The sequence below is a fragment of the Dunckerocampus dactyliophorus genome, chromosome 7 (assembly GCF_027744805.1).
Source record: "Dunckerocampus dactyliophorus isolate RoL2022-P2 chromosome 7, RoL_Ddac_1.1, whole genome shotgun sequence".
NCBI lineage: Eukaryota > Metazoa > Chordata > Actinopteri > Syngnathiformes > Syngnathidae > Dunckerocampus > Dunckerocampus dactyliophorus.
This window is the reverse complement of record NC_072825.1, coordinates 8,393,384-8,420,256: the sequence shown is the minus strand read 5'-3', so window position 1 is coordinate 8,420,256 and position 26,873 is coordinate 8,393,384. Positions and strand designations below refer to the sequence as shown.

Below are 26,873 nucleotides of genomic sequence, written 5' to 3'. Positions count from 1 at the left end.
GGTATCATTCGCTCATGTAACTAGCCCCGACTGACTTCCTGTACCGTGTTCCCCACACCAAACATTCCCCTGCACCGTGTGCCAAGTCCAAACATTCCCATTACAATCCTATTGTAACAAATCGTTTATAAAAATCTTTTCTGTCATCAACTTCCACACAATTTCATCTTGTTCAACACAACCCGTGTCGCAATGGACGCTGTGTGTGAACCATGTGATTTCTCGCAGCCAATCAGCAAGGAAAAGTAACGAAAACGTTCATTATAAAGGAAATAAAATTACATTGAACTGGTATAGCCGTCACATTTTTGAAATTATATGAAAGTTATATACAATTTATGTTTTCAGCGGTGATAATTTTTAATGAGTTATTGTATATTATGATATTCTATGATATAATGATAAAGTTATTGAGCAAGGCAGATTTGTCCACATTACAGATAATAATGTAACATGCTGCATGCCAGGCTGACTTCTATATTTGTTCCCTGTGTTAAACGTACTAATATGCGGATTGGCTGCCATCTAGTGTGTACGGTGCATACCGTTCTTGTATCACGTCAAATGTAGTGCGAGTTGGCATCAGCCCAGGGTAATGCAGCAAATCAGTGTGCTGCTAATGTCTCAGCATATGGAGCCACAAAGAACGCTCATATGTGACTTTTAAAGCTGTTTAGGAGTGTCCACAAGGGGTCATGTGATTTAACTCATTGTCGCGTGTGTAGGTCACTTTTAAATGAGAAAACTTTAAGGTGGCAAACATCTCTTGCGCATGCACACACATGCACACCCACTTTGTGTCACCCTCCCAATTGCCTCTGCAGCCGCCTCACTGCAGTGCGACTACACCCCCACCCTCACCCTCATAGCCCCCACACCTTCAACCACACTCCATTTAATAGAATATCGATCGCTCGCCTTTGCCGCAGTGTATAAGCCAGCTTCTGTGCGTGTGTGTGACAGGAGGGAGGGTGGGGGTGGGGGGGCTTCAAGGTCATTGCCATGGTAACCTAAGTAAGGGGTCCTCTCGCTGTGCTGTCACCGAGCACAGGTCACAGAGGTCACATGAAGAGGTGGGGGACCAAAGGGGGGTTGGTGAGCGGTGCAACATTCAACACAGTCAAAGCTAGGAGATGCTAGAGGATAACAGCAATTTCCTTTGCAGAAATATGGAGAATTGCATGTGTTTTGGAACATTTCATGTTGCTATTTTGTCAGTGTAGTTGAGCTTGGATGTGATTTTTTTTTTTTTTTTTTAGAATAATAAGCTAAGATGATCACAACACTGCAATTTTGAGGTCAATGCACGGTGCCCGAGTGGTTAGCATGTTGGCCACAAAGTCAGGAGATCGGGAAGATCTGGGTTCAAATCTTCGCTTGGGCATTTCTGTGTGGAGTTTGCATGTTCTCCCCATGAGTGTGTGGGTTTTCTCCGGGTACTCCGGTTTGCTCCCACATTCCAAAAACATGCATGTTAGGTTAATTAGGCACTCTAAATTGTCCATAGGTATGAATGTCAGCGTGAATGGTTGTTTGACTCCAGTATATATATGCCCTGCAATGACAGCTGGGATCAGCTCCAGCGTACCCCGCGATCCTAATGAGGATAAGCGGTATAGAAAATAGATGGATGGATGGGGTTTGGCATTTGTGGGTTGTAGTGATTCTCAACTGGTGGGTTGGGGATTCAATCTGGGTGGGCTGCAGAAAGCTAGTAAAAAAATTAATTGGAAACATGTAATATTACAGACTGGAGAAGGACAAAGAAGCCAAAAACGTACCACTTCCACACGGAATGAGAGGAAAACCTTTTTTTTCTATTCGATCTCAGCCATGGCATGTCGGTTCGACTGTGCTGGCTCAATAGCCAGTCTCCATGCAGTGTGAAAGATTTGTCTGGCAGACTTGTCTGGCAATATTTTTTTAAACTAATAATAGGCCATAGTCAACCAAGAAACAGCAATCATTTATTATTTTTTGAAAAATCGAGTGAGGGAGCAATATTCGAACTGTGATATAGTGAAGGACAACTACCGTATCTGTTTTTGTGATGTTATTTACAGCAATTTAGATATTTTAATGTTTGCATTATTTGTATGCATGCAGTTATCGGGTTCCTCCTCATTTCTTTAATAACATACCTTCATAAATTAATCTAAAATACACTTTGGCCATATAATTTTATGTATTGTTTAAAAAAATATTTTAAAACAACGTAAATAAGAACTTCAATAAATGTGGGTCGCGACTTAATGACTGTTGGAAAATATGGGTCCTGGGTTGACACCATTTGAGAACCCCTGCTTTAAAAGAACAGGTCGTGACAGTTTTATCACAACAGCACGAATGGTCATGGAGTCATTAGCATGTTTAGTTGAACCTGTGAGAAACGTCAAGCCAGTCAGCCTTTTGGGGGCGTGTTTTAAGGTAATTGGTTTTGGCATTTGTGTCGCCCCCTGTGGACTGTTAATGCCAGTCATTTTTGACCCGGAGCTAATTAGAAATGACGACACACCAGGCCATTAGACGGTTGACTGAATAGAGCCGTTAATTGGGGCCTTTATGGTATTTTCACATTCAGACCACTAGGATAATCATTAGAGCAACGGCCACAGTAAACAAGCAGTTTGGGTGCATGGCCCAACTTTATTTATAACACAAGAAAAAACCTGATTTCACCAAATGGAAAAGATTAAATGTTGATTACATACATGACATGCATATGTTGGGACTGCAGCTTCCAATAAAATAGGCATGAAGCAAAAATCTATAATCTACTGTCAACATATGTTTACTAAATAGCCTCATTAATTGTGTGCATTAAAAAACATTTAGCATTTCCTGCAGTATAATGTAGACTCATAATAGTACTTCCATGTGTTCATGCCTTTGAAATTGCACTTTTGGAGGGGAAATCGTTCCCCTTTTTAGCAGTTTAGCGTCGTGAAAAGTGCAAATCAATGCAACATATCAGTCATTTAATCCAAGTAGGAGACAAGACTAGAGACGTATAAAAGAAGTAGAGTTTGGCATTTGATGAAAAATGTGCTTAAATACGCCATAAGACCAGCAAACCTCTGTAACAGTTAATAGATTACCGGATTGTAAGTAACCAATGAGGAATAATCAATAAGAGGTAAACCCATGCACAAGCCTTGCATCCTGCTCCTCACACGGGCTCCATGAGGAGCTCCTCCATGTCGGAGGGTTCCAGCTCACGGAACGCGGCGTGAGTGCCGATCACGAACAAGGTCGCTCCTGGAAGAGAGATGACTCATTTTACTTCAGTCATCCTTTTATCCACCCTTTAGTAAAAAACAATTAATTGTTATTTTTTATGACACTTGTTCAAGAGCTGGCTTTTTTCCCTTGTTGCTGTTCTGTATAAATAGCACGGACACACGGGGGTCGACCTGTTGCATACAGCAGCACTTTCTCGATGAACTCCACCTTAAACGTCAGCTTTACAGATGCCATGTGTGCTCTGCAGGCCATGTGTGACATCTACTGCGACACACGGTGGTTTTAACTAGGGATGCTGCCGATTCCGATACTGATCATCCATGAATGAGATTGGCCGATACGGATACCAATCACATGGATTGATTGTGCATTTTTCAGTTTATTTAAGATGAGTGCTACACCCCTGGCAAATAGGTAATTATTTAAAAAAAATGTAATTGTTACAAATTGTTGGTTGTTTTATTTGTGTGAAACGGTTTTTTTCCTATTTGACACAAACCTGAATTTAATTTGATGCATGCTTTGGAGTAATAAGTAATAGTAATAGTAATAGTAAGTGGGAAATAGGTTGTTCAATAATTTCTTTTTTAGTTCAAGATAACAAAATGAACACAGTAAAATAATACTAATAAATATCTTTATTAAATAGAATGTCCTGCTCAACTTAAAACAGAATAAATCTCCAACTTTTAGTCTCTCAACTTTCATCACTATCAGAGCTGTCAACTATTTGTGTTGTTTTTTATGACTGGCAACGTTTAAATTGTACACTACTTTATTTACCAAGCACATCTCCGCTCAAACAGTGTGGCCATCGTCTTTATGGTATTTTGTGCTCATTTGTCATTATATAAAAGGCATGAAGTCTGTACTGAACATTTATAATAAAAAACTACTAAGAGTTGAAGCAAATACTCTTTTGACCCTTTGGTGAGCTACTCAAAATCAGCTGGTGAGGTAGGAGACCCCTGTCATAGTATCACCATCATAAGGCTGCACACACTGTGTTTATGTTCATTAAACAACCACACACAAATAGGGTTTTTCAGGACAAGACATAATTAGTATGATGACAACAAGAGAGCAAAGTTGTTTAGTGACACTTTAAAAAGTTAGCACGTACCCCATGAACGTGATATCCACTCGATGTAATATGTCGACTGACAACTGCGACAATGGCACGGCTGTACTGGCGCTGCTCAATACTCACGACTTTTGGCAACACATCGGAGCCCAGTTCCAACTACCGGAGTAACACAGGAAGTGTATTTCCAGTGGCCATGCTGGACCTCCACTTTCTCTGATATCGTAGAAACGGTATGGCACACAATTTCAGCGGTTTTGAAACCATGACCTTTTCACACCGTGGTATACTTTGAAACCGGTAACCAGCCCATGCCTACAGCAGACATGTACAGTTTATCGCCACCGCACACCGATTGGGTTTTGTGATCAACTTTGAAAGGCATTTATCATGTTTTTTTTGTTTTTTTACGGAAATCAGACGATACTGATGAGTCGCCGATTAATCGGAGCATCCCTAGTTTTAATCATAATACCCTTTCACACTGTTGTAAAATCCGGCATTTTCACTCCTTTTTTCCCTTCTGTAGCTATTTTATGCAGGTTCTCTCTTTGAAAAAGGCGAATATTTTCTTGATATTTAGGTTTCAAAATATTAGAAACAATATGATTTAGGAACACCTCGCTGACAGTGTCACCCAATATTTGGGTTTGATTGGATTGTCAGATGTACCTAATGTTGCGTCCGGTAAGTGTGCCGTACATACATGGGAAAGGACTCACCCAGAACCCAAAAAACTGCAGCTCCGGCTCCTGCCAGCCAGAACACAGGTAAGGAGACAGTTCCAGCTAGACTCATCTGGTGTGGGACAGTCAGTTCCTTGCCTGAAAGAACACCACCACAGATTGAATATACAGTGAATACATATGTATACGTATGCATGTATGTATGTATGTATGTATGTATGTCGTATATATCTTCACACTATCAGTTGGACTTCCTTCCTCACGATGCTCCTCAGAAAACCAGTCAGTATCTGGGGTGACCACCATTTGCCTCATGCAGTGCAACACATCTCCTTTGCATAGAGTTGATCAGGTTGTCGATTGTGGCCTGTGGAATGTTGGTCCACTCCTGGGACGTTTTCAGCTTCCAAGAATTGTGTACAGATCCTTGCAACATGGGCCGTGCATTATCCTGCTGCAACATGAGGCAATGTTCTTGGATGTATGCCACAACAATGGGCCTCAGGATCTCGTATATCTGTGCATTCAAAATGCCATCAATAAAATGCACCTGTGTTCTTCGTCCATAACAGACGCCAGACCATACCAGAACAAAATTCAGGAACAAATGAGAAAGACAGCAACTGAGATCTATCAGTGTGGAAAAGGTTATTAAATTATTTCTAAAGCTTTGGGACTCCAGCGCACCACAATGAGAGCCAATATCCACAAATGGCGAAAACATGGAACAGTACCATGGAACAGTAGTGAACCTTCCCAGGAGTGGCCTGCCAACCAAAATTACCCTATGAACGCAGCGACGGCTCATCCAAGAGGTCACAAAAGACCCCACAACGACATCCAAAGAACTGCAGGCCTCACTTTCCTCAGTTAAAGTCAGTATTCATGACTCCACCATAAGAAAGACACTGGGCAAAAATGGCCTGCATGGCAGAGTTCCAAGACCAAAAACACTGCTGAACAAAAAGAACATTAAGGCTTGTCTCAATTTTGCCAGAAAACATCTTGATCCCCAAGACCTTTGGGAAAATAATGTGGTCTGACAAGACAAAAGTTGAACTTTTTCAAAGGTGTATGTCCTATTACATTTGGCATAAAAGTAACACCACATGTCAGAAAAAGAATATCAAAGCACAGTAAAATATGGTGGTGGTAGTGTAATGGTCTGGGGCTGTTTTGCTGCTCCAGGACCTGGAAGACTTGCTGTGATAAATGGAAGCATGAATTCTGCTGTCTACCAAAAAATCCTGAAGGAGAATATCTGGCCATCTGTTTGTGACCTCAAGTTGAAACCAACTTGGGTTCTGCAGCAGGGCAATGATCCAAAACACACCAGCAAGTCCACCTCTGAATGGCAGAAGAAAAAACAAATGAAGACTTTGGAGTGGCCTATTCAAAGTCCTGACCTGAATCCTATTGAGATGCTGTGGCATGACCTAAAAAGGTGGTTCATGCTGGAAAAAACTCCATTGTTGCTGAATTACAACAATTCTGCAAAGACGAGTTTGCCAAAATTTTTCCACAGGACCGTAAGACACTCATTGCAAGTTATCGCAAACGCTTGATTGCAGTTTTTGCTGCTAAGGGTGGCCCAACCAGTCATTAGGTTTAGGGGGCAATCACTTTTTCAAACAGGGCCATGTAGGTTTTGATTTTTTTTCTCCCTTAATAATAAAAAGTTTCAGTTGTGTTGTCATTGACTGATGTTTAAATTTGTTTGATGATCTGAAACATTGAAGTGTGACAAACAAAAATAAGAAATCAGGAAGGGGGCAAACACTTTTTCACGCCACTGTATATATACACACACACACACACACACACACACACACACACACACACACACACACACAGTGGAACCTCGATTAACATCTGCCACCCCGGTTAGAGTGTTTTGATTAACGTAAAAAAAAACGTCAAAAAACGTCCTTCCTTGTTAGCATCCTATTAGCTAGCTAAATAAAATGGCAGCCGGAACAGGAAAGTAGTGTCGCCCGTCTATGATGTCATCTGCAATTCACTCAAAAATGTTAACACAAAACATATTTTTAGTTTCACAATTATAGTTTTACATGCACAAAACAATTCTAAATGTATATAAATGACGAACATGGCTGTTCCCAAAGACACGATGTGGCAGCATGATCAACCACCACCACCTTTCTGTTTTCAGTCACGTCCAGAATCATGTCTTCGTTGAAGGTAAAAGTAACCTTAAATTTCATTTGTACCTTTCATTTATCATTTGTATGTACTTACATGCATTTAAAATTGTTTTCTGCATGTAAAACTATGAAAATGTGTTTTCTGTTAACATTTTTGTCTTTCTGGAACTGATTAATTGAATTTACATGATTTCTTACGGGAAAAATGTATTTGTTATCGTCCATGTCGGTTAGAGTCAGACCTTCTGAAATGAATTAATGACGATAACCAAGGTTCCACTGTATATATGTAACGGATGCCAGCCTGTGAGGCTGTGCGAGTGTTCGTTGGTAAACCTCACTCCCTCTGCCTCAAGAGCTGCGCTGAACACGCAGCCGACAGTCCGGGCTTTTAGTCGTGTGGTCAGCGCCCTCGCCTCCCATTACGAAGGTCCTTTGTTCGTGCCCCGGTGCAGGCAGGTGCGAAACAGGGCGGGTTACATATACACACATATGAATTTATTATAAGCTGTACTCACCAAGGATTACCAGCTTGGACTCTAGGGATTTAAGGTGGATAATGTAGAAAGCACCGATGAACACAGCCAATGCAATGAGCAACATAGGCGAGCTGATTCTGAAATAAAAGACAACATGTATAAGACGATGACTCCTTCCTTACAAACACTGCAGTCATCTTACATGCAGTAAAGGATGAGGCCCAGGAAGATGAAGGTGTAGTTGCTGTTGTACGTCTCCATATTTTTCACCACCCGCTGACACAGCTCGCCAAAGTTGCGAGGTTTGGAGAACTTGCGCTGGTCCACGAAGCTCGCCCATGGTCGGATGGACACCCGGCGCCTGTCCAGCCACTCTTTGGCCATGCTGGCTGAGATGCCTTTGGGGAGGCCCAGCCTGCAGAGGGTAGAGAAAGCACAAGCTGAACACAAGGACTGCCCAACAGCACCTAAGTTTAATGTTTAAATAGGAGCTATGTCTTACTTGGACAAGATTCCAGCTCCACCAGTTGGATGAGCATCCTCAGCACTGAACAGATCTCCAACTTTGCTGTCCATGTCGACCTGGCAGTTCTCGCCCTTTGGAGCTGACATCCACTCGACTAACTTTCTGTACACCTACTATAAACAACAGCGCATTACAGTGTTAATATCTGTTGTATGTGTAATATAGAAGACCAACTACTATGATTTCACAATATGTTTACTGTTGTCATGGGACAGTCATTTTACAGTGGTGAGTTTAATGACGCTAGGAAAAAGTCAGGTTTTGAATATGCAGTGTTCATCCAGTGGAAAATCTGACTCAACCACAAGCTGGACAACCGACACATTAAAAACGGAATTATTTGAATAATAAGGAGCTACGAGCAAACTACAGACGTCAAATTCCACGGAAACTTAACGTGAATCCACTTCCATTTAACACAAACAGACCAAAAAAGAGAGAGCTAGCTAGGTTAGCCTCTTTGCTAAGTCTTTTTCGCAGGTTCAAATGGAGTGGCAGTACAGCACAACACACGGCTGCATTTTCCCAAAACAAATTAAAACAACAACAAGTGTCGATTAACGAGCACAGTATTGGCATGCAAATAACACTCACGATTGAAGTTGTCCGAATTGCTTCAAGTGTGTTGACGGAAGTGATGTGGATATTCATTCCACTTCCGGTTTTGGTAACCACCAAACACCGCCCCCATTTGACTACAATGGGAAGTGTTTATTTTTTCTTTGTATTATTGTTTCTTACTATTTGGTGTTGTGGAAAATATAAGTTATTAAAGTCGTTTTTTAAAACAAAATAAATTAGTGTTTATGAGCGAGTACGATGGAAATTCTGGAATATGGCAGCATTCAAATAACAGACCTGAGGTCGTTTTTTTTCTACTACATGGTGACAAATATCTGATACCAGAACAGCCACACGCACACAGACCAGAAGTCTCTGAGCAAGAACGCGGGCTGTGATTGGTCAGTTTCTCCGTGTACGCTCAGGAAGTTCTCTGACTAACCCCACATAAGCAGGACGGTGAGTTGTTTGCTCCGTTATCGGGCTAAATATTGCTTTATAAATGTGATGACAACCTTATATTTACACCGTTGTCGGTAATAAAAGGCATACGCATCAACGTTACATTTACCGTATCGAGGTCTTTTCCACGCAACGCTAGCTCTCGCTGTTTTTATGAGCCTGCTGTTGTAAGATTGTTTAACTCAAGCTCGGTGTAAACATAATATTAGTATACGGTTGGAATTCGTCCATTTATCGTTTGTTAGTTTTGTAAGTATATTCGTTCAGAAGATGGTCGTTTGTATTGACATTTAAAGACACATGTTACAGTGTTTGTGTGTCCCCACACATGAACGTGACTGCTTACGTAATTTGTCCAGGCTGCTGGGGAAATACACCGAGGGAGGGATTTCTTTACCCTTCCCGACACACTTTGGAAAGGCGAATTTAAGACACTAACACCTGACAAGAACGCACAATCACAGGTAGGTTTTAATATGAAGTTTGTGTCGCATCACTACAACAATGTTAGCTTGATATGCTATCTACTTGTTTACGACGCGGGTGAGCCAGCTTGAGAATTAAACAGAGAATTAATCGTAGGTCAGGTAACGTAATCCTTCAATTTAGGTAGTTACTATCAACAAAAATAATAAATTTAGGACTGCGCTACGTTGAAAATGAACGCACCAGACACTTCATTGGATACTCGACATTAAACCCCTTAAGAGGTCCTTAAAGTTCACTCATAAATTTGAGCTTAATGTCAAGAATGTTAGCTTCCCCCAAAATACTGTAAAAATATCATATATTAATTTGTTTCCACACTTTAAAAAAGTCCATGTTTTAAAACAGCCTTTTGCTCATTCACTCTTTATCCAGGTTAGAAGGTATAAAAAGGGGCCGGCCTACAGCCTGACCATCACCATGGCTGGCTACGCCCGAAGGCACTGTCTTTACTGGGAAGAAACAGAGTGCCTCAACTACTATGGGATGCTGTCTCTCCATGAGGTCTTCAAAATAGTGGGCTCTCAGCTGACAGAGACTGACATTGAGGTGCTCTCTTTCCTCCTGAATGAAACCTGCACCGCAGTACACCCCTTGGACCCTGCAGGTTGGACAGTCAAGCCCTACGACGGTGACCCACCGGACTCAGGCGTCACCCCGAGTCCCATGCTCCTCACAGCCTGGAGGCGGTTACAGTCCCAGGGCTCCCAACACCCAATGGTACAAGCGTCGTACAAGTTCAAGAATGGTCTTGAGTTGTTGTTAGAGCTGGAGAGGCGAGGATACCTCAGTGATGGAAACCTGGAGCCACTTCTGCAGCTCCTGAGGGTCCTCACACGTCATGACCTGCTGCCTCTAGTGTCCCACAAGAGAAGGAGAACAGGTGAGGAATATTGACATCAAATAGGAACAGCATATTTCTTCAAATAGTGCCCACTGCTCTAATAGCACACCATGCCAACAAGTGGCTGTTCTGTAATTCTTTCACACAATAGTTGCATCAATGCCGTAATAGACATTTAAACACCTGTAACCTTTACACCTAAACCAGCAAACAGGATATTGCTGCAACTGTGTACGCGTTCACACAGCGACACAGAATAGATGCATGATCATGTCAAGGCCAGCATCTGATGTGTATTAAATACTTGTCAGACTCAACAGGGAAATACCCTTACACATACTGTAGGTGGCATCTCGCCTCTTATTACAGCTCCGATACCACTTCAGAGGTTGGAAATTGTCAAGTCAACTTCGTCCTCCTATTCCATGATGATGCCAGTTTTACAGAATACCAACATGTGGGGAAAAATGCAGACCTTTAACAGGCAGCATGAAAGGGGCTTATGAATAAAACCACCACGTGTTGCGGTAGACATCATGACCACGACGCAGATGCACACTGCCTATATAGTAATGGTAATAGTAAAGGTTTAATTCATTTGAACATGCACACAAATTACAGTGGAGCTCATCACATAACACAGTTCACAATTCTGCATGTCCAAGAAGGAGTAGGAAGAAGCAAAGTTTATTTAATCCTACCCCTCATCAGTTTCACATCAGTTGCAATACATTTGTTCAATGTACAAACGATTTTATCATGGTAAGAAATTGATAATAGCTGATGAAATAGTTGACAGAGACTCAGTTTGATGGTGAGTCATAGCATTATACGTGCACAGTGGTTCAGGTGTCTTCTTCCTTGTACTTAATAAACATCAACTGCCTGGACTGTTTCTTGAAATTGTTCATCTTAGTGCACCGTTTGAGTTCCTTACTTAATCCGTTACACCCTGTAAGCGGCATTATGGATCACCCTAACTGAACTTTTCTGTAGCATAGTTAATGAGTGTAGTGTACTTTTATACTTGTTTCCCCATATCTCCACACAATAAGTTAGATATGGTAATACCAGAGAGCAGTAGAGAGTATGGAGTGATTTTTGCTCTACAACGAATTTTGCTTTATTTAGTATTGAGGTATTTCTAGCCACTTTATGTTGTATATTTTTAACGTGAGATTTACAGTTCATATTATGTATAGTGACCTCGAGAAATTTATTTTCGTCTACCCTATCAATGTCTATGCATTCAATTTGTATTTGCGCATATGTATCATTTTTGCATTTACCGAATAGCATTATTTTAGTTTTACTTAGCTTTAGGGATAGTCTTTTATCGAACCATCTTTTTAGTAGAGTTAATTCCTCTGTGATTTTTTCCATTAGTTCCCGTGTGCTATCTCCACAGCATAATGCGGTTGTATCGTCTGCAAATAACACCAATTTCAAGTCCTTCGCGACTTTACAGATGTCGTTTATATATAGATTAAACAGTTTTGGTCCCAGTATTGATCCTTGGGGTATGCCACACGATACCTTCAAGCACGCAGATGTACAGTATATTCTCCTAGCTTCACATATTGCCTCCTGTCTGCTAAGTAGCTTTTAACCCAGTTCAAAGCTAATCCTCTGATTCCATATCTTTCTAGTTTTGTAATTAGGATATTGTGATTAATTGTATCATTGTGTAATGATATATCCATTGTGTAATGGGTGAGTACCGACAATGAACTAAAAAAAAAAAAGAATATATATATATATTATGAAAAATCATTTGTACCAATAAAAGCTAATACAGTGATCTCTCGTCACACTTCGAAGTTCGCGGCTTCGTTTTTCAAACATATTAACAAATCACGCTGTTTCGTGGCTGAATACGGCGTATTATTAGTCGCAATAAGCATATTGTAGCAAATGTTTTGTCTTTTCTGTCTAAATTACGCATTGTGAAGCATAAAAATGGCTCGATGAACTGAAATACAAATACAAGGAAGCCGCATTAAAATTGTGATTAGTCATTAGGTGTCAGTGGTTGCTCGGTGAGACAAGCCGGGACAACAGGCTTCTATTGCAGGTTAATATTATTATTATTATTATTATTATTATTATTATTATCACAGGCACAATAATAATGCTAACACAATAATCATAATAATAACATAGGCTACTCTTGTGGCCGTAATTCAGCTAAAACTCAACTCTGAACCCCTGATGTCACTTTCTGTACACACGTCTGGAAGGCATTTCTTGTTAAACACACAAACACGAGTATTATTTATGTCTTAAATGGCTTATTTTCTGTCATTATATCTACTTTATTGGGTAATGCGAATGTAAAGATGACTATTGGTGTTATTTCATGTCTGGAGGGCTCTAATAATGTTATTGTAACTGTATTTAGAACATTGTAAACAGGTTTTCTATGTCATAACTTTTTGAAAATATTCCAGTTATATTGTAAATAAGGACTCCTACTTCGCGGAAATTCACCTATCTTGGTCAGGCCTACAGTAGAACCAATTAACTGTGATAAACAAGGCATTACTGCACGTATAATGAATAGAGACTCTAATAGACTCTCTGCAGTTAAGTGAATACTGCATGCTCTCTTTGGAGGGACCCTGTGTGTGTGTGTCTCTGCGTGTGTACTATGTCAGCAGAATTGGAATGACTGTTTTTTAACGTTTCAGTATCTCCAGAAAGAATTGAAAGGCGACATGGAGTACAACACAGAGAGTTGTTGTGCACGTCTGGCTTGCGAAGCTCCTACAGACAGGCAGAAATTCCTCTTCCTTCCTTCACACAGCAGTTAAGAACAGGTATGTCTACTCTGGTACTGTATTTAGCTGAAGGCTGCAATTACCTTGACATAAATCCTCTGATTCACAGCATAGTTACTGAAAATGGAACACAGAATTGACTTTGGAATTGTACTGTACTTGTTTTGCTAGTCTATGATGAACACCAGTTCACACATGAACATAAATTAACACTGAATTGCTCTTCTGCATGATTGCAAATCCAGTATATTGTTATAGCTACAAAGTGGGAACCACCTCCAAGTATAATGATGATAACAAATATAGCTCATAAGAGTTTAATTTAAGAGCTGATATCTAGCAACTTTCATGGTTTTCTTGATAAAAAACAAAATCATTTTAGTTCTTACATGAACAGCTATAGCATTGTACTGCCAAAACAATTAACTCTGATGAGCTATTTTTGTTGTCATTGTTATGTTTATCCAAACAAATGTACCTTTAGTTGTATCAGGCATTTAAATGAACAAGAAACTGAAGAAACAAGGGTGGTCTAATCATTTTTTCCATGACTGTACAGTAGGTGTATGTCCCGGGTGTGTCAATACTTGTCTATAAAGTGTATGGTTTTGCCCCCATCTCCACTAATTTCCTGCTTATCCTCTCAGGGTTTGACCCTCTAGTGTCTGGGCGAAGGAAAAGGAGAAAGAAGAGGGGCAATGGCTGGAGTCGCAGGCCCAAAAAAAACAACAAACAGGTCCATCCCTTGCCTCCACCAGCACCGCCTCAGAAAGCATCATGCAGTAAGAACACCATTTTTTGGCCTCTCTCCTAAATAGTCATATCTTCCTCCACACTCCTAAAGCAATCCCACATTTTCTTAAAACAAATCATTGCCTTGCTTTTGTTTGCTCACATGCGTTCATGTTGCGTTCTCAAGCTTTGCTGCATTTCCTGTATTGAGGCTGTCTTGCTCAGCTCTGATTGGTCTAAAAGCCTTTTTCTTTTTAACTCCTCACATGCGTTTTAGCCTACTCCATAATAGGGAAGTTATTTGTCTATAGCACATTGTAGGGTAGATGTATACTACAATGGAACTTGTTCGTCGACACACCTTGGATCGGCCGACTCACATTGACATAACCAAATAAAGCTCTTGCTTGCAAATTTGCTTATGACTGTCTTCACCACGACAGTCCGATACAACGACTGTATTACTGCAGACGCTGCACCGATCCGCCTGTCGAGCTCACGCGCCAGCCTTCCCCCACTCGTAAACAAGACCCTGAGATACTTCAACTGCACCACCTGTGGCAAGACCTCACTCGGAATGGGTGATAATAAAGGATTTTTGACCCTACGTACCTCGCACATGCAAAAATCTTTCTTCTGCTGACTAATTAAAAACACAATTGCTGCATTTTGTTACAGAATTTGTAGTTGCGGAAATAGGGGTGAAATAACGGCTGTGAAGTCTACAACAAAAGAAGAACGAACCTTTGTTCCTATGCCGAAGCTTTGAACATAAGTCTCAGTTGCATCTTGACATTAACTGTTGCAACCACAGGAGAGCAGTAATGATGGAGTACTACAACACATGTCAACATAACAGACTGATATTTTCTTAGGAACAGCACCTTTGGGCCTCAAATTTTATATCTGCAAATGCGGTGGACTATGTACAGCATGTCGACATGTGCTTATGTGGACACTTTTTAATAATAAGAAGATGCGGTGGGGTAAGACTTGATGGATGGGTCAACTTAGATGAGCTGTCGACTTAAACGGGTTCCAGTGTATTACTTATCTACCGCTATAGAAATGAGTCACATTTGTACATTTTTACAGGGTGGGTTCATCTATCTTAGGGCATGTCAGAGGAGCTGTCCATAAAGGAGGATTTTTTTTTGTTCATAATGTCATAACTCATGGAACAAGTGAGTGAGATGATATATTTTTCTCACTTTGATGCTCATTAACAGGCTCTTGGGACACATAAGGTTAGAACATCAATAAATCCCTTTTGCATAATAGAGGACCTTTTTTAAAAGGATATTTACAGCTTTACAACATGAAGTTTAACATTGGGCCACTTTTAAATATGCTTCTACTTGACAATTGTCAGCTGAAGTTGCGTTCGTCATTTCCTGGATTACATTTGCTCTTATTTTAATTCTGCTGCTCTCTGCATCAAAAAGTCATAAATAAAATAATTTCATGCTCGTCTGGGGGATTGCAAAAAAGCCCTCACGGCAGTTATTCACCAAAAACATGACTTAACAAGGGATTTAATCATATACAAACCCTCCATGTTTAGCTGAATATCACAATTCGGATGTCCTGCATGTCATAGATTCATAATTCATCCATCAAGGAAAGCTAATGAAATGCCTATCCCTTGGATCTACCTACATTGGTCTTAACGTGAATGTCATTTTTTTCCCTTCATGTGCCATGCTTTCTCACCTGTTCCACCACTTTGTCGCATTCACCTTAGCCTCCATCAAAGGAGGAAATATCTGCAGCTTCATATGTGTTATCAATACAAACTGCAAATGGAAAACCTAACAACCACCTTGTTATTAAATGTGGCTCTGACTTTTCTATGTTTCCGTTGGAAGCTTTCAACCAAGCAACCCAGGGGTTCAAATATAATCCAGGACAGAGATGTCTAACGGTCTGTCTCAATGCAGTGGTCTCGTGTTGGGAGATACTTCCAATCTTGTGCATGCTCAAGTCTCTTGCACTAACAAGCAGATAAAGCCTTCACAGTGTTCTCCAGCTAATCCGTCATTTTTTGTTTGTAGACTAATGGAGTCAGTCAATGAAAATGTATCAGGTGCAACTGTGAGGATGCAAGGAATACAGGTGAGGAAGGTGGAGGCTGAACTATGCTACAGCGTAGTGACTACACCGCAACACTACCAAAACGCTAGTGGAAGTGTTTTCCTGAGAGTGGGCAACCACAGTAGTAATGGTATAATGGTGACGGAAGTGTCATCCACATTGTTGTTGGAGCTGAACTACCGTAATCGATGTGGAGCATCAGTCACTCTTACTGTATATGTTGCTCAGAAACCATGCATATTGATATCGTATTCAAATCACTGCTCATATGTGCATGCAGTCATCCCTCGCCACATTGCGCTTCGAATTTTGCGGCTTCACTCGGTTTTTCAACATACATGAATTAATAAATTAGCGCTATTTTGAGGTTGCCTGTAGCCTATTATTATTAGCAAATATGCATATTTAAGCAAATTTTGTGGATTTTAAATCCTAAATTAAGCATTTTCAAGCATAAAAATGGCTAAATGAACTACTGTAAAATGCAAATATAAGGCATTCAGAAAATTCAATGAAAGGCACGTTGTGCTATGTAGTACGCTACACGGGTCACTAGGTGTAAGTGATGTTGCATTATGTTACACTGATGAGACAATAGCCACTGCAGGAAATACTGTTAACCGGAAGTGAAAAGGGAACAAACAAGGAACTCTCCCAATGTTAACATATGTGAGTCTATATTATGTCATATTTTCTATTCTTATGTCGACTCTATTGGGTAATACGAGTGTAAAGGTGACTATCGAGGTGTTATTTCATGTGTAGCGAGCTCTAATAATGTTAAAAATCATATTTAAAAGGGCGTAAACAGGTTTTCGATGCTCTAACTCCGAAAGTATTCCATTTATAACAAAGGGATCCTACTTTGCAGAAATTCACCTATCACGGTCGGATCTGAAACGATTAATCTTGATAAACGGGATTACTGTATTTCATATTTCTTCACTGACACGCTCCTCAATTTGGGAGACTTTTTGGTGTTTTTGCAGGAGAGAAATACACTGAAATTATGTACTAAAAGAAAGCGGACCAATCACAGTCCTGCGCTCTGCATCGCCGTTGACGAAAGGTTCAAATTTTTCAGAGGTGAGCCTCGGGGTTTTGAGGGGGAGGAACATGATGCGGTAACATATTTTAGCCTTTAGGTTCAGCCCTTCAGAGCAACGGAGAGTGTGGAAAAGAGGTGAAGAAGCGAGTGCAGGCAGGCTGTAGTAGGTGGAGAAGACAAAAGGGTATGAGCAACAGTGAAAGGGAAAATGTACAGCACGGTAGTGAGACCAGCAGAGCTAAAGATGCTTAGATTTTTGTTGGGCGTGACAAGGATGGATAGGATTAAAAACAAGCAGATCAGAGCAACAGCCCATGTTAAACGCCTGAGAGACCAGACTCAGATGGTTAGGCCATGCAAGAAGGAGGGATTGTGATTATATTGGTAGAAGGATGCCGGAGAAGGAGCTGCTAGAGAGGGGAAGAAGGGGAAGACCAAAGAGGAGCTGTTGAGAGAGGACATGCAGGTGGTAGGACTGACAGAGGACGACGCAATGGACAGGACATGATGGAAACAATCCCCTGTGGCGACCCCTAATGGGACAAGCCGAAAGTACAGTAGAAAAAGAAGACTGATGGAATAAATGAATAATCCTCTCAAACCATACTGCTGATCATCCATGTACTGTACTGTTGTGGTTATAAATGTCAACGATGGGATTTTAACACCGTTGATAAAAGCTTCCAGCCAAAACATCTTCAAAGTCCTTCATTCTGCTTCACTTGCACACGGGTCAAACAGTTGAGCAATTGTATTAGGGATGCTTCGATCAATCAGTCACCAATCAACGTTGGCCGATTTACGTGAAAAAACATGCGATCGGCATATGCCGATAATTGTCTTTCAACGCTGATCACAAAAGCCGATCACCTCTGGCTCGTACTGTTGCAGCATGCAGCCTGTACCGAGCGTCTCCCGCCCACTTTCCTTCACACTGCGCAGGCGTGCCAAACCGAAAACAAACATGTCTGCTGTGTGGAACTTCACCGCCATTTGTGAGAGTGATATCAAATTTGCACACTGCAAAACATGCTATGAAAAACCTCCCACCGGGGTAGCATGTTAAAAAGCTTTAATTTAATATGGTTTTTGATGAACAAACACTTGATGGAGTATGGTGAGTTTTCGAGGCTCACAATGTGATCATCAGTCAAACGGCAGCTAATGTAGCCAATTTTGGACAACACTCGCCCGGATGTTCATGACAGTCAGCTGGGTCGAAAGCAAACAACCCGAAAAATAATTGAATTCATCGGACAAGATGACCAGCCTCTCTCAGCAGTGGAAGACACCAGGTTTGCTGACTGCTCTCTCACTTGGAGCCCCGCTGCATGATACCTAGAAGTCCTGCTAGAAAGCCATCAAACTCAGTAATCTCACATGCAAACTCTCCTTAAAGAAGGCGTCTCATCCTCTGAGTTTCACAAGTGATATATGTTCTTTTGAAAAAGTAAGTCAAATATGTTTTTGTCTAAATGAAAGTGATTTTGTGGTTCCCTTTTTCATATCATATACTGTAGCCAGTAGCAGGGGTCCAACCAGGAATTCTGGGCCCCATAGAAAAAATGTTGGGCCCTTTTTATTTTTTAATAATTACCCATTTTTTTAACCCCTGGCAGTCAGGGGACCTTGGAATTGTCCTAACCTTTCCCCCTTGTACGGCACCAAGAGCCAAAAGCACAATTTAAAAATGTACACTTAATCTCTGTGATCGGTATCGGCCGATTTCACTCACAGATGATTGGTGTAGGAATCGGCGGCATGAAACCCTGATCGGAGCATCCCTAATTTGTATGTTATCAACATCCTTTTCTGTAATGCTGCTTTAACCTCACAGACTTGGAACTGTTGTGGCAAGTTTGCTTTGTCATTCAGTCACAAAATCAAGAAATCAATCTGATATCTTTCACTGAATGGGTTTTGGTCCAAGATTCATTTATTTTGAAATCCTTTTCGACGTGAGTGCTGTTCCTGTGACTATGAACATGTTGTCTTGACTCCGCATTTGATTCCACTCAGGTTGGCTCAGGATTGAGGCTCTTTAGCGCTGAGGCACAAAGGATCATGGATTCAGAGGGGCTGCAGACTGAAGAACAAAACAAAAACATAAAGTGCCGTCTCTGTTCACGCATACGGCAGTGTGTGTGCACGATCAACTCAGTCATGCACCCTCTCTCTTGCTCTCTCTCTCTCAAGTCTGGGCCCACGCCTAAGGTAAAAAAATTTTTAAAAAAGGCTTTCCTCGCCCTTGCTAACACATGGGTGGAGCTGCCATGATGCTTTGTACTGGATGCTTGTCTGTCATAATATAGCTGCCTATGCTCCCTAACCCCTCCTAAGTTGCTCTTACAAATTGCTTATGCACAACATTGGTTTGAGGTCTCGTTTGAAGGTCGTTCGTATCACGTCTAAAATACTGTATCAACTCAAATATAAGGTGGCCTTAAATATAAGGTGACCCATTTTTTTGTACACAAAGACAAAATTTATACATTTTTTCAGTAAAATGGGTTGATTAGTACAATAAAAAGGATATCCTATTTCATAACTACTACTTCTTAACTTAACAGTTATCTTAAAATTATCATAACTCCTCTTCTGTTGTTGGCAAACTTGCTAACAACCCACAAGGCATGCTGGGAAGCCCATGCACAATTGCCAACAAAAAGTTACCCATGCACCTTGCAGGTTACAAATTATATTAAAAAAAAAAGTATAGTTTTGCATGTATATTAGTGTGGAAGCATTTATTTCAATACCTGCATAGGCCATGTGGTGCAGTTACACTGTGTGTTCCACATGCGTATCTTGTTATTTTTTGGTTGTGCTGTGAATGAGGGAGGTGATTGGTTTGATGACCTGCCGGTTTGTGTTAGTGTCAAAATAGATATTTTTATGGGCCTCTCAATTACTCACGGTTTTTCTGTATTTGTGGGTACCCCTTTACTGCATCCACAAACTAGTGGAGAATGGGCACCACTCGAGATATTGTGCCCTCTAGAAAGAACTGGCCTTGGACTTTATGAGGAAGACTGTCAATTTAAACCTGTAACCTCAACGAGAACGCATGCGTGGCTGGTTCCATCAGTCCAAAGCTAGCTACTATAACATCTGTTGCCATGATGCATCACATATACCATACTTGGCGTGTCTCAATTTTTGTTATGCCAAATTGGGTGCTTGCGGACACCCTGACTCACTAGAATGGACCTTGCTGATTCATGTTATGGCAGGGGCTTAAATAATGGGATGGTGAAGGTTAGGGTAAAGCCATTGGTCAAGTGAAGTCGTCACTTTACATCCCACTTTAGACGCTACCATGTCCCACAACATGAACACCTGCCCTGGCAGGTGACATCCAATACAAGAGCTTTGTTCAGTATATGCCTTTACAAAGATATTCATGCTCAGTTTTGGATGTTTATTATTGTGGTGATGTCAGTCGAAAATGACCTGTGTTGTCTTTATTAAATGCATCTTCTTATGTAGTGCAGATGTACCTAATTAAGTGTCTTCTCAAACCTAAATAGAAAAAGAGTGCTGTGCTGTGCTGTGCCTGCTTATTGTTCCACAAAACCAACCAACCCAATTGTGCTTGTCTCTTTTTCTTCTTTCTGTGTTTGCAGTTCTAAACAGACCGGCGTGTGTGTGTGTGTGTGTGTGTGTGTGTGTGTGTGTGTGTGTGTGTGTGTGTGTGTGTGTGTGTGTGTGTGTGTGTGTGTGTGTGTCTGCAAAAAAACTATCCTCGCACACAATGAGAGAGAGAGAGCTAAATGCTCAAAACGACACAGAAAACAAACAAACATACTACCAAGATGTTTGGTTTTGTTTCTTGCTGAGACACAAGGATCGATAAGTTGACACTCTGTAGGCCAACCAAATGTCTTGTTGTAAATGGGTGCTTAAACTTTATTTATCGTGGGCGAGACTGGTGTTTTTAAAGAAAAGTGGATATCTCTGTGTTCAATGAATCATGGCGCGCTCTGTAAGCCAAACAATGTGACCATGTCTAATGTTCCTGTGGCTTCTGCTCACTGTCCATCCCGCTCGTTATAACACGGGATGGCCCAAGTGGAGGCCATCTATAAATATACTCGCTTGCTAGAAGGGCAGATGTTTATTGGAGCCATAGCCCTCACAGCCACAGGTCAAACTTGTCTAATATATTAACTGAATGTTGGGAATTGTCTTTAAGCTTCAATGAGTCTTGAACCAGTGATGCCTTCAACCTTCCAGTGTGTATTTGTCTGGACTTTCCTTTATGCTGAGGAAAGGCTATTATAATAACCATCTGTATAAAGACTGCGCTAGAATGTCCTAAAGAAAGCTATTAAAGGTTTTTTTTGTATCATATGAGGGGTGTCAGGACTGGTGTCACAACAGATATATTTCAAATGGAAACTGCAAGTTTTCCCCTTCAAAGTAACCCACCCAGAGCAGGGGTTGGCAGCCTTTACCATCAAAAGAGCCATTTTGCCTCCTCTTCTAGTAAAGAAAAATAGTCTGGAGCCGCAAAACATGACACAGCTTATAAACGTTTAAAGGTTTTTTTAAAAGTCAAAATCTTTTTAAAATTGTATGTGTTCCAACAACAGAATTCAACTGACAGAAGGCCAGAGTGCATGTGTAGGCCTACTTTGAAATCATTTCAACACTCAACTACAGTATGTAGGCCTTTTTGAGTCCTTCCCGTGTAAAATTAAAACTCAGTGTAGCCAACTTTCATGTCAAATAGCGAGAAAGATTTCACACATCTGTATATCAGTGCTGCTCAATATCGTTTATCACTTGTCTCATTTCAATATGGTTGCGCTGAATGAATGTCATCAATTTGCCTACTGGTGATGTTTGTTGCCATTCTATTGGTCCGGTTCTTGACTGTCTTTGCAGAGAGATGCATTTCTTTCATTTTCTAAATAATTTCCTGTTTATTTTTTAATTGGGAGAATAGATGCCCTGATATTTTTATGAACGATTCTTTCATGTACTCTCCACCCGTGAACGGCCTCCGCCTACTTACGATCTCATGAGGGGCCACACTAGCAGCTGTACTTGAGGTTGGAGAGTTCATCCACTTCTTGAAAGTATACTGTATTTGCTCTGCTCAACCTTCTGTAGTACAGTAGTTCCGAAATCTCTCTGTTTCGCCCATCTGCAGTTGGGTACGTTTCAGAAGAAGCTTAGCGCTAGTTTTGAGAATGGCTTTCAACGTTAGTCTTTCTGCTGTTTGCTAATTTCTCACCAGATATCAAGCAGATGGATAAGCCAGCATCATTGGCAGTGAAGGCAAAGCAATATGTCCTTTCAGAATTAAACTCTCATTTTCTACTGACATTTTCCATTTTAGGGACGTATTCATGGTCATGGATAGCTTACCGCGGGGGTAGCACACTCAACAAGACGACTTTTTTTGTGTCTCACTGCACACACTGGCCCCTCTTGCCCTGCTCATCCAATCAGCAGTCAGAATGCAGTCTAGATGCATTCACGGTCTTTCAGTGAGTCTATTTCAAAGTCTTTTCGAAAATGCACATTTCCTCCACTTTGGTGTTAAAAAAAATAAATACAATCACCGCAACAAGACCGTGTCTCAAGAGCTGTGGGTTGCCAACCCCTGCCCTAGAGTCTTAACGCACTTTCCTGGCCTTCCACGCCTTCATGCACTCATGGAAGGATTTTTTTCTGATCCTCTGCAGCTCCAACGTCACGGCCATCTTAATGTCGTCCACGTCTTCAAAACAGGTTCTCTTTGATGGCCCCCTTGAGCTTGGGAAATGGGGTGGGGGGAGTCAGTAGGGAGGTTGGTCCAGCACAGCGATGTTCTTCTCTGCCAGGAACTGTTGGATGCTCAAGGCATTGTGAGGCGTGTTATCATGGTGAAGCAGCCGCAAATCGTCCTGCCATAACGCTCGCCTCTTCTCGCGCACTGAACAAAGCAAACGCCACAGGTTAATGGCCAAGACCAGGGAGCTTGGGCTCAAAAAGGTTGGTGACCTGATCCTTCATGGTCCACATAGTGTAGGATGATCATTTATGTCTCACATTTCCTCATCCAGGTTTTCATGCATCCTAAATCCCTTGATAACCTAGATAGTCAAACCCTTGTCTGTGGTTGAAATTGTTTAGATGACTTTAAAATGCATCATTCAGAATTTTTGTCATGAGTTTCTGTGCCTTCAATCCATGCTGGAAACCAATAAAACATCAAACAAATGAAATGGCAATGAATACTTGAATTGTTGGGTTCACCTGTCAGTCTGGTACACTTGGAATTGATGCTACTTCATGCAACAGCTTCTGCCAAGTATTAGGATGCTAATGCTAATACTTGGCAGAAGTTGTCCCAGTTTTTTTTTTTTTTTACAGCAGTCTAATTACAGCCCTTGTGAAAACATGTTGCTCTTTTGCAAATGTTAAGGCATGCAAAAATCAATGCCTTAATTCAACATTTGCCTTTGTAATGTTGGCATTTTACAAACTTTGTTCCCTCCCGAGTCTCTCAGCAGCCGCTCCCTGCAGCCCCTGGACTAATACAAATGACTGAACATGAAACATTCATTAGCACAATGCTTATTAACTAGACTCAATGACAATGTTGCTCATGCCCATTGGAACCAAATTCATGTTTTCACCTAATTGATCCTGCTGTAAGAAGGAAGGGTGAGGTATTAAAGTTACTGGTTTAAAATAAGGATCCAAATGCGAGTGTTGTTTCATACTGAAGGGCTTTAAGTGGGCAAGATACGTTTCTGTTGCAGCAAAAGCCGCCAAGCAGCTGGTTTCTACTTTCCACCAGTTCTGGGATAATGACACGGGGACGCTCACGGCGGCGCTCTTGCTCAGTACAGTATGTATCCTCTGATCTTTCTCACTGTGCTGTTGCATGACCGCCCGCCAAAAAGTTCATCTGGTGTTGTACAAAAAAACAAACGCACAATCTGATCCCAGGTGTGACTCACACTGCTAAGCTTCCACTTGGAATGTTTTTGCCGAGTGCGTCAATAGTTAACTTCTTGTCACGTGTTCAGCAACGTGTAAAAGCCGACAGTGTTTATCATTCCCAAGCACTTTGCTCTTTTTTTTTTTTTTTGCTTTTTGCAACTTTTGTGCTGCGTTGAGCAAAAACCCAAAAATGATAAACGTGTGCTTTCCAGTCCAGTTAGCCTTCAATGCTCAGCTGTGGTCTTGAACACCATTTTATGTTATTGATGTTATGTTATTAATCCATATATCACGTCTCTTTTCCACTGCACGGTACCTACTTGGCTCTCCTGGCTATTGAAGCTTTTGTGCAGGAAAAACCAGTTGCTAATTCTATAGTAGCCTATAAAGCCATGTGTAACCGCTAGATTAGTCACTGTAAAGTTCCAAGATTCCTGCCTAAAGACAACAACACACACGGTCTAGCGTCAGCTATCTCTGGTGTTGTTTGCAAGTCTTCATTTTGCCACGCCTTGTTTTTTCATTACCCTCAGCCTCCTCTTGGATAAAATACCCTGTTGTGGTGCCTCAGTCTCCACTTTGCTGCAGCACCTGTTTTTCTCGCTGCCCTCTTCTTAGATAAAATTGAGAAAAACTGACAAATACTGGAGACAGTCCTCTTCATTTATTGTTGTTTGTTGCTGTGTCTCGGTCAGACTGATGCGGTTTTCTTTTTGGTTTTTTACATGAAAAACAAATTAGGTACTGTGCAGTGTAAAAGTGCCTTATTTGTGAGACCTTTTTGACTGTCCCCGTTTCTCTCCCCTCTTTTGACTTCATTAACCCCCCCAACCCCACCATTCTTCCAAAATATTTTTTAACCTTCCCACCCTACTTTTGCTACTTTGCTATCCCTTTCTCCACACCACTCTATCACCAACTATCAGATGTCCGCCTAAGGGTCCGAGCTGAATATCTGGAGCACGAATCCGCCCTGCGCGACGGCGTCTCTTCCGACAAGCAACAGCCCCTGGAGCGCCAGTTTGAGTTGTTCAGCAGGGCCGACTCGCTGCTGCGCGCCAGGGACCTGGGCTCCATCGTGTGCGACATTAAGTTCACCGAGCTGGGCAACCTGGAGGCTTTCTGGGGGGACTACCTGAGCGGGGCGCTGCTGGAGGCCCTCAAGGGCGTCTTCATCACGGACTCGCTGAGGGTGGCGGCGGGCTCCGAGGGCATCCGCTTGCTCATCAGCGTGGACCAGGACGACTACGAGGAAGGCCGGCGGTTGCTGAGGGCCAGGAGGATGCTGTCGTCCAGTACCGGTGGGCACAAAAACAAACACTAGGGAATATGAAGTGACTTTGACTGTTTATGTATTTGTAACTGGAACGCGGATGTAAGCCATAGGAAGTTGGAGGGAGGTTGAGGCAATGCCTTTAGCGATCACTAGATGGCAGCAACTACCATTTGTTGTTACAGGCCTTAAACGTTTTTAAGTTCAGACATTACCTGCCATGCAATGATCATTTCCTTTTCAATTCACGCCCGGGTGCTATTAAATGAAAGAAGACCAACCTTAGGAGAGAGCAGAACCAACAAGGAGACTCAGTGCTAAGCCCCTGTAATATAATTAGTAGAAATCCAGAAGGGGGCACACGTGCAGCTTGACAAGTTCAAAATCTTGTTTGCCATCAAGACGTTAGCCAGGATTTATTTATTAAGGACTAACTTTTTTTCTGCTACATCTAATGTCGGTGATAGAACTGAACTTTGCGTCTTAACTTTGGAGAACCAGGCCCGCACACTAGCGCGCCCGCTTAAGATAACCCGTATGGGAAGATAACCCAGCTTGTGATTGCCGTGGTCAGTGGGCAACAGCAGTTAGCTGTCAGCAGACCATGGAGGAGCTGTCGTCTTCATCTACTACAGCCAGGATATTGTGAAGGCCTCGTGGCCCAGCAGGTAGAGCGCAGACAGGACAGTGTGTCACTCAATACGAGTGATGTCCGGGAGATCAAAATCCAAAGTGCACACATCCTGGCTGCACTCATCCCTGCTAGACTTGTCTAGTCACCCTGCTGGAACTAATGCCTGGACTTCGCTGGGAGAAAACGATCAATAAGGCCCCCCTCCCTCACATCTTAAGAACACTTGTATAGAAACCACTAAAGCAACCAGGTCTGAGTTACTGGGGTGGTGGTGGCATGCAGGACTTTTTTGACATTTTTTGTAAATTTAAATAATTATGTTGAGGGGGAAAAAAAGTCTACAGGAGAACTTTTTGTTCAAATATTGCTTGGTTTATGTTGGGGTCAACTATATTGGGAAATAAATGTATTATGGGTGATTTATTGTATTAATAAAGGTGTGGTGGCCCATTGATGTTTTTAGGAATTCTTGTGTAATCTTGATGCAAAGACACAAAAACCTTCAACAGCAAATACTCAACATAGAACATGTGAACACAATGGCGTAGTATATTTGGGACATGCTTAACAAAGTTACATTGACGTACATCACGGTTACACTTGCACAATGTCTGAAAAGGCATAGGAAGAAGCAAAGCTAAAAATCTAGCTCAACAAAACTCTTATTTAAAAGTGTCTCGTGCTGTTTGACCTGCTTACCCATGCCTCTTCGTCTCTCAGACCCCAGAAAGTCTCAAATTGTCTATCAAATAGGTTAATCGTCAAGCATGGTGCAACTTTGGCCCTCCTGGGGCTCTCCATTGTTTTGTTTTGTTTTTTCTATAATAATAGTAA

The 26,873-nt window shown here is 41.6% G+C and overlaps 2 protein-coding genes across 6 annotated transcripts; one reads left to right on the top strand and one right to left on the bottom strand.

The window, feature by feature from the left end:
• Positions 1-2,617: 2,617 nt before the first annotated feature.
• rabac1 (Rab acceptor 1 (prenylated)) lies at positions 2,618-8,863 on the bottom strand. Its single transcript, XM_054782626.1, has 6 exons — positions 8,778-8,863; positions 8,160-8,296; positions 7,860-8,072; positions 7,697-7,794; positions 5,050-5,151; positions 2,618-3,258 (listed from the first exon to the last, which is right to left on the bottom strand). Exons 2-6 carry the CDS (start codon positions 8,267-8,269, stop codon positions 3,170-3,172), a joined length of 612 nt encoding a protein of 203 aa, XP_054638601.1. The 5' UTR covers positions 8,270-8,296; positions 8,778-8,863; the 3' UTR covers positions 2,618-3,169.
• Positions 8,864-9,091: 228 nt separating this feature from the next.
• dedd1 (death effector domain-containing 1) lies at positions 9,092-26,499 on the top strand. Of its 5 annotated transcripts, XM_054782624.1 has the most exons (7): positions 9,092-9,203; positions 9,566-9,670; positions 10,068-10,575; positions 13,227-13,355; positions 13,964-14,098; positions 20,817-20,870; positions 20,919-21,543. In XM_054782624.1, exons 3-7 carry the CDS (start codon positions 10,113-10,115, stop codon positions 21,044-21,046), a joined length of 909 nt encoding a protein of 302 aa, XP_054638599.1. In that variant the 5' UTR covers positions 9,092-9,203; positions 9,566-9,670; positions 10,068-10,112; the 3' UTR covers positions 21,047-21,543. The 5 variants fall into 5 exon arrangements, with proteins under 5 accessions (XP_054638599.1, XP_054638596.1, XP_054638598.1 ...); XM_054782621.1 differs by lacking the exons at positions 20,817-20,870; positions 20,919-21,543 and adding an exon at positions 25,059-26,499; XM_054782623.1 differs by having other exon boundaries at positions 20,817-21,543.
• Positions 26,500-26,873: the final 374 nt, after the last annotated feature.

Coding starts and splice junctions, on each gene's coding strand:
- dedd1 (XM_054782621.1), top strand. CDS start 10,113: ATGGCTGGCTACGCCCGAAGGCACTGTCTTTACTGGGAAGAAACAGAG. Junction 10,576..13,226: donor CCACAAGAGAAGGAGAACAG/GTGAGGAATATT, acceptor TTAACGTTTCAG/TATCTCCAGAAAGAATTGAA. Junction 14,099..25,058: donor GCCTCAGAAAGCATCATGCA/GTAAGAACACCA, acceptor ACCAACTATCAG/ATGTCCGCCTAAGGGTCCGA.
- rabac1 (XM_054782626.1), bottom strand. CDS start 8,269: ATGTCAGCTCCAAAGGGCGAGAACTGCCAGGTCGACATGGACAGCAAA. Junction 8,073..8,159: donor GGAGCTGGAATCTTGTCCAA/GTAAGACATAGC, acceptor TACCCTCTGCAG/GCTGGGCCTCCCCAAAGGCA. Junction 5,152..7,696: donor GTCCAAGCTGGTAATCCTTG/GTGAGTACAGCT, acceptor GTGTTCTTTCAG/GCAAGGAACTGACTGTCCCA.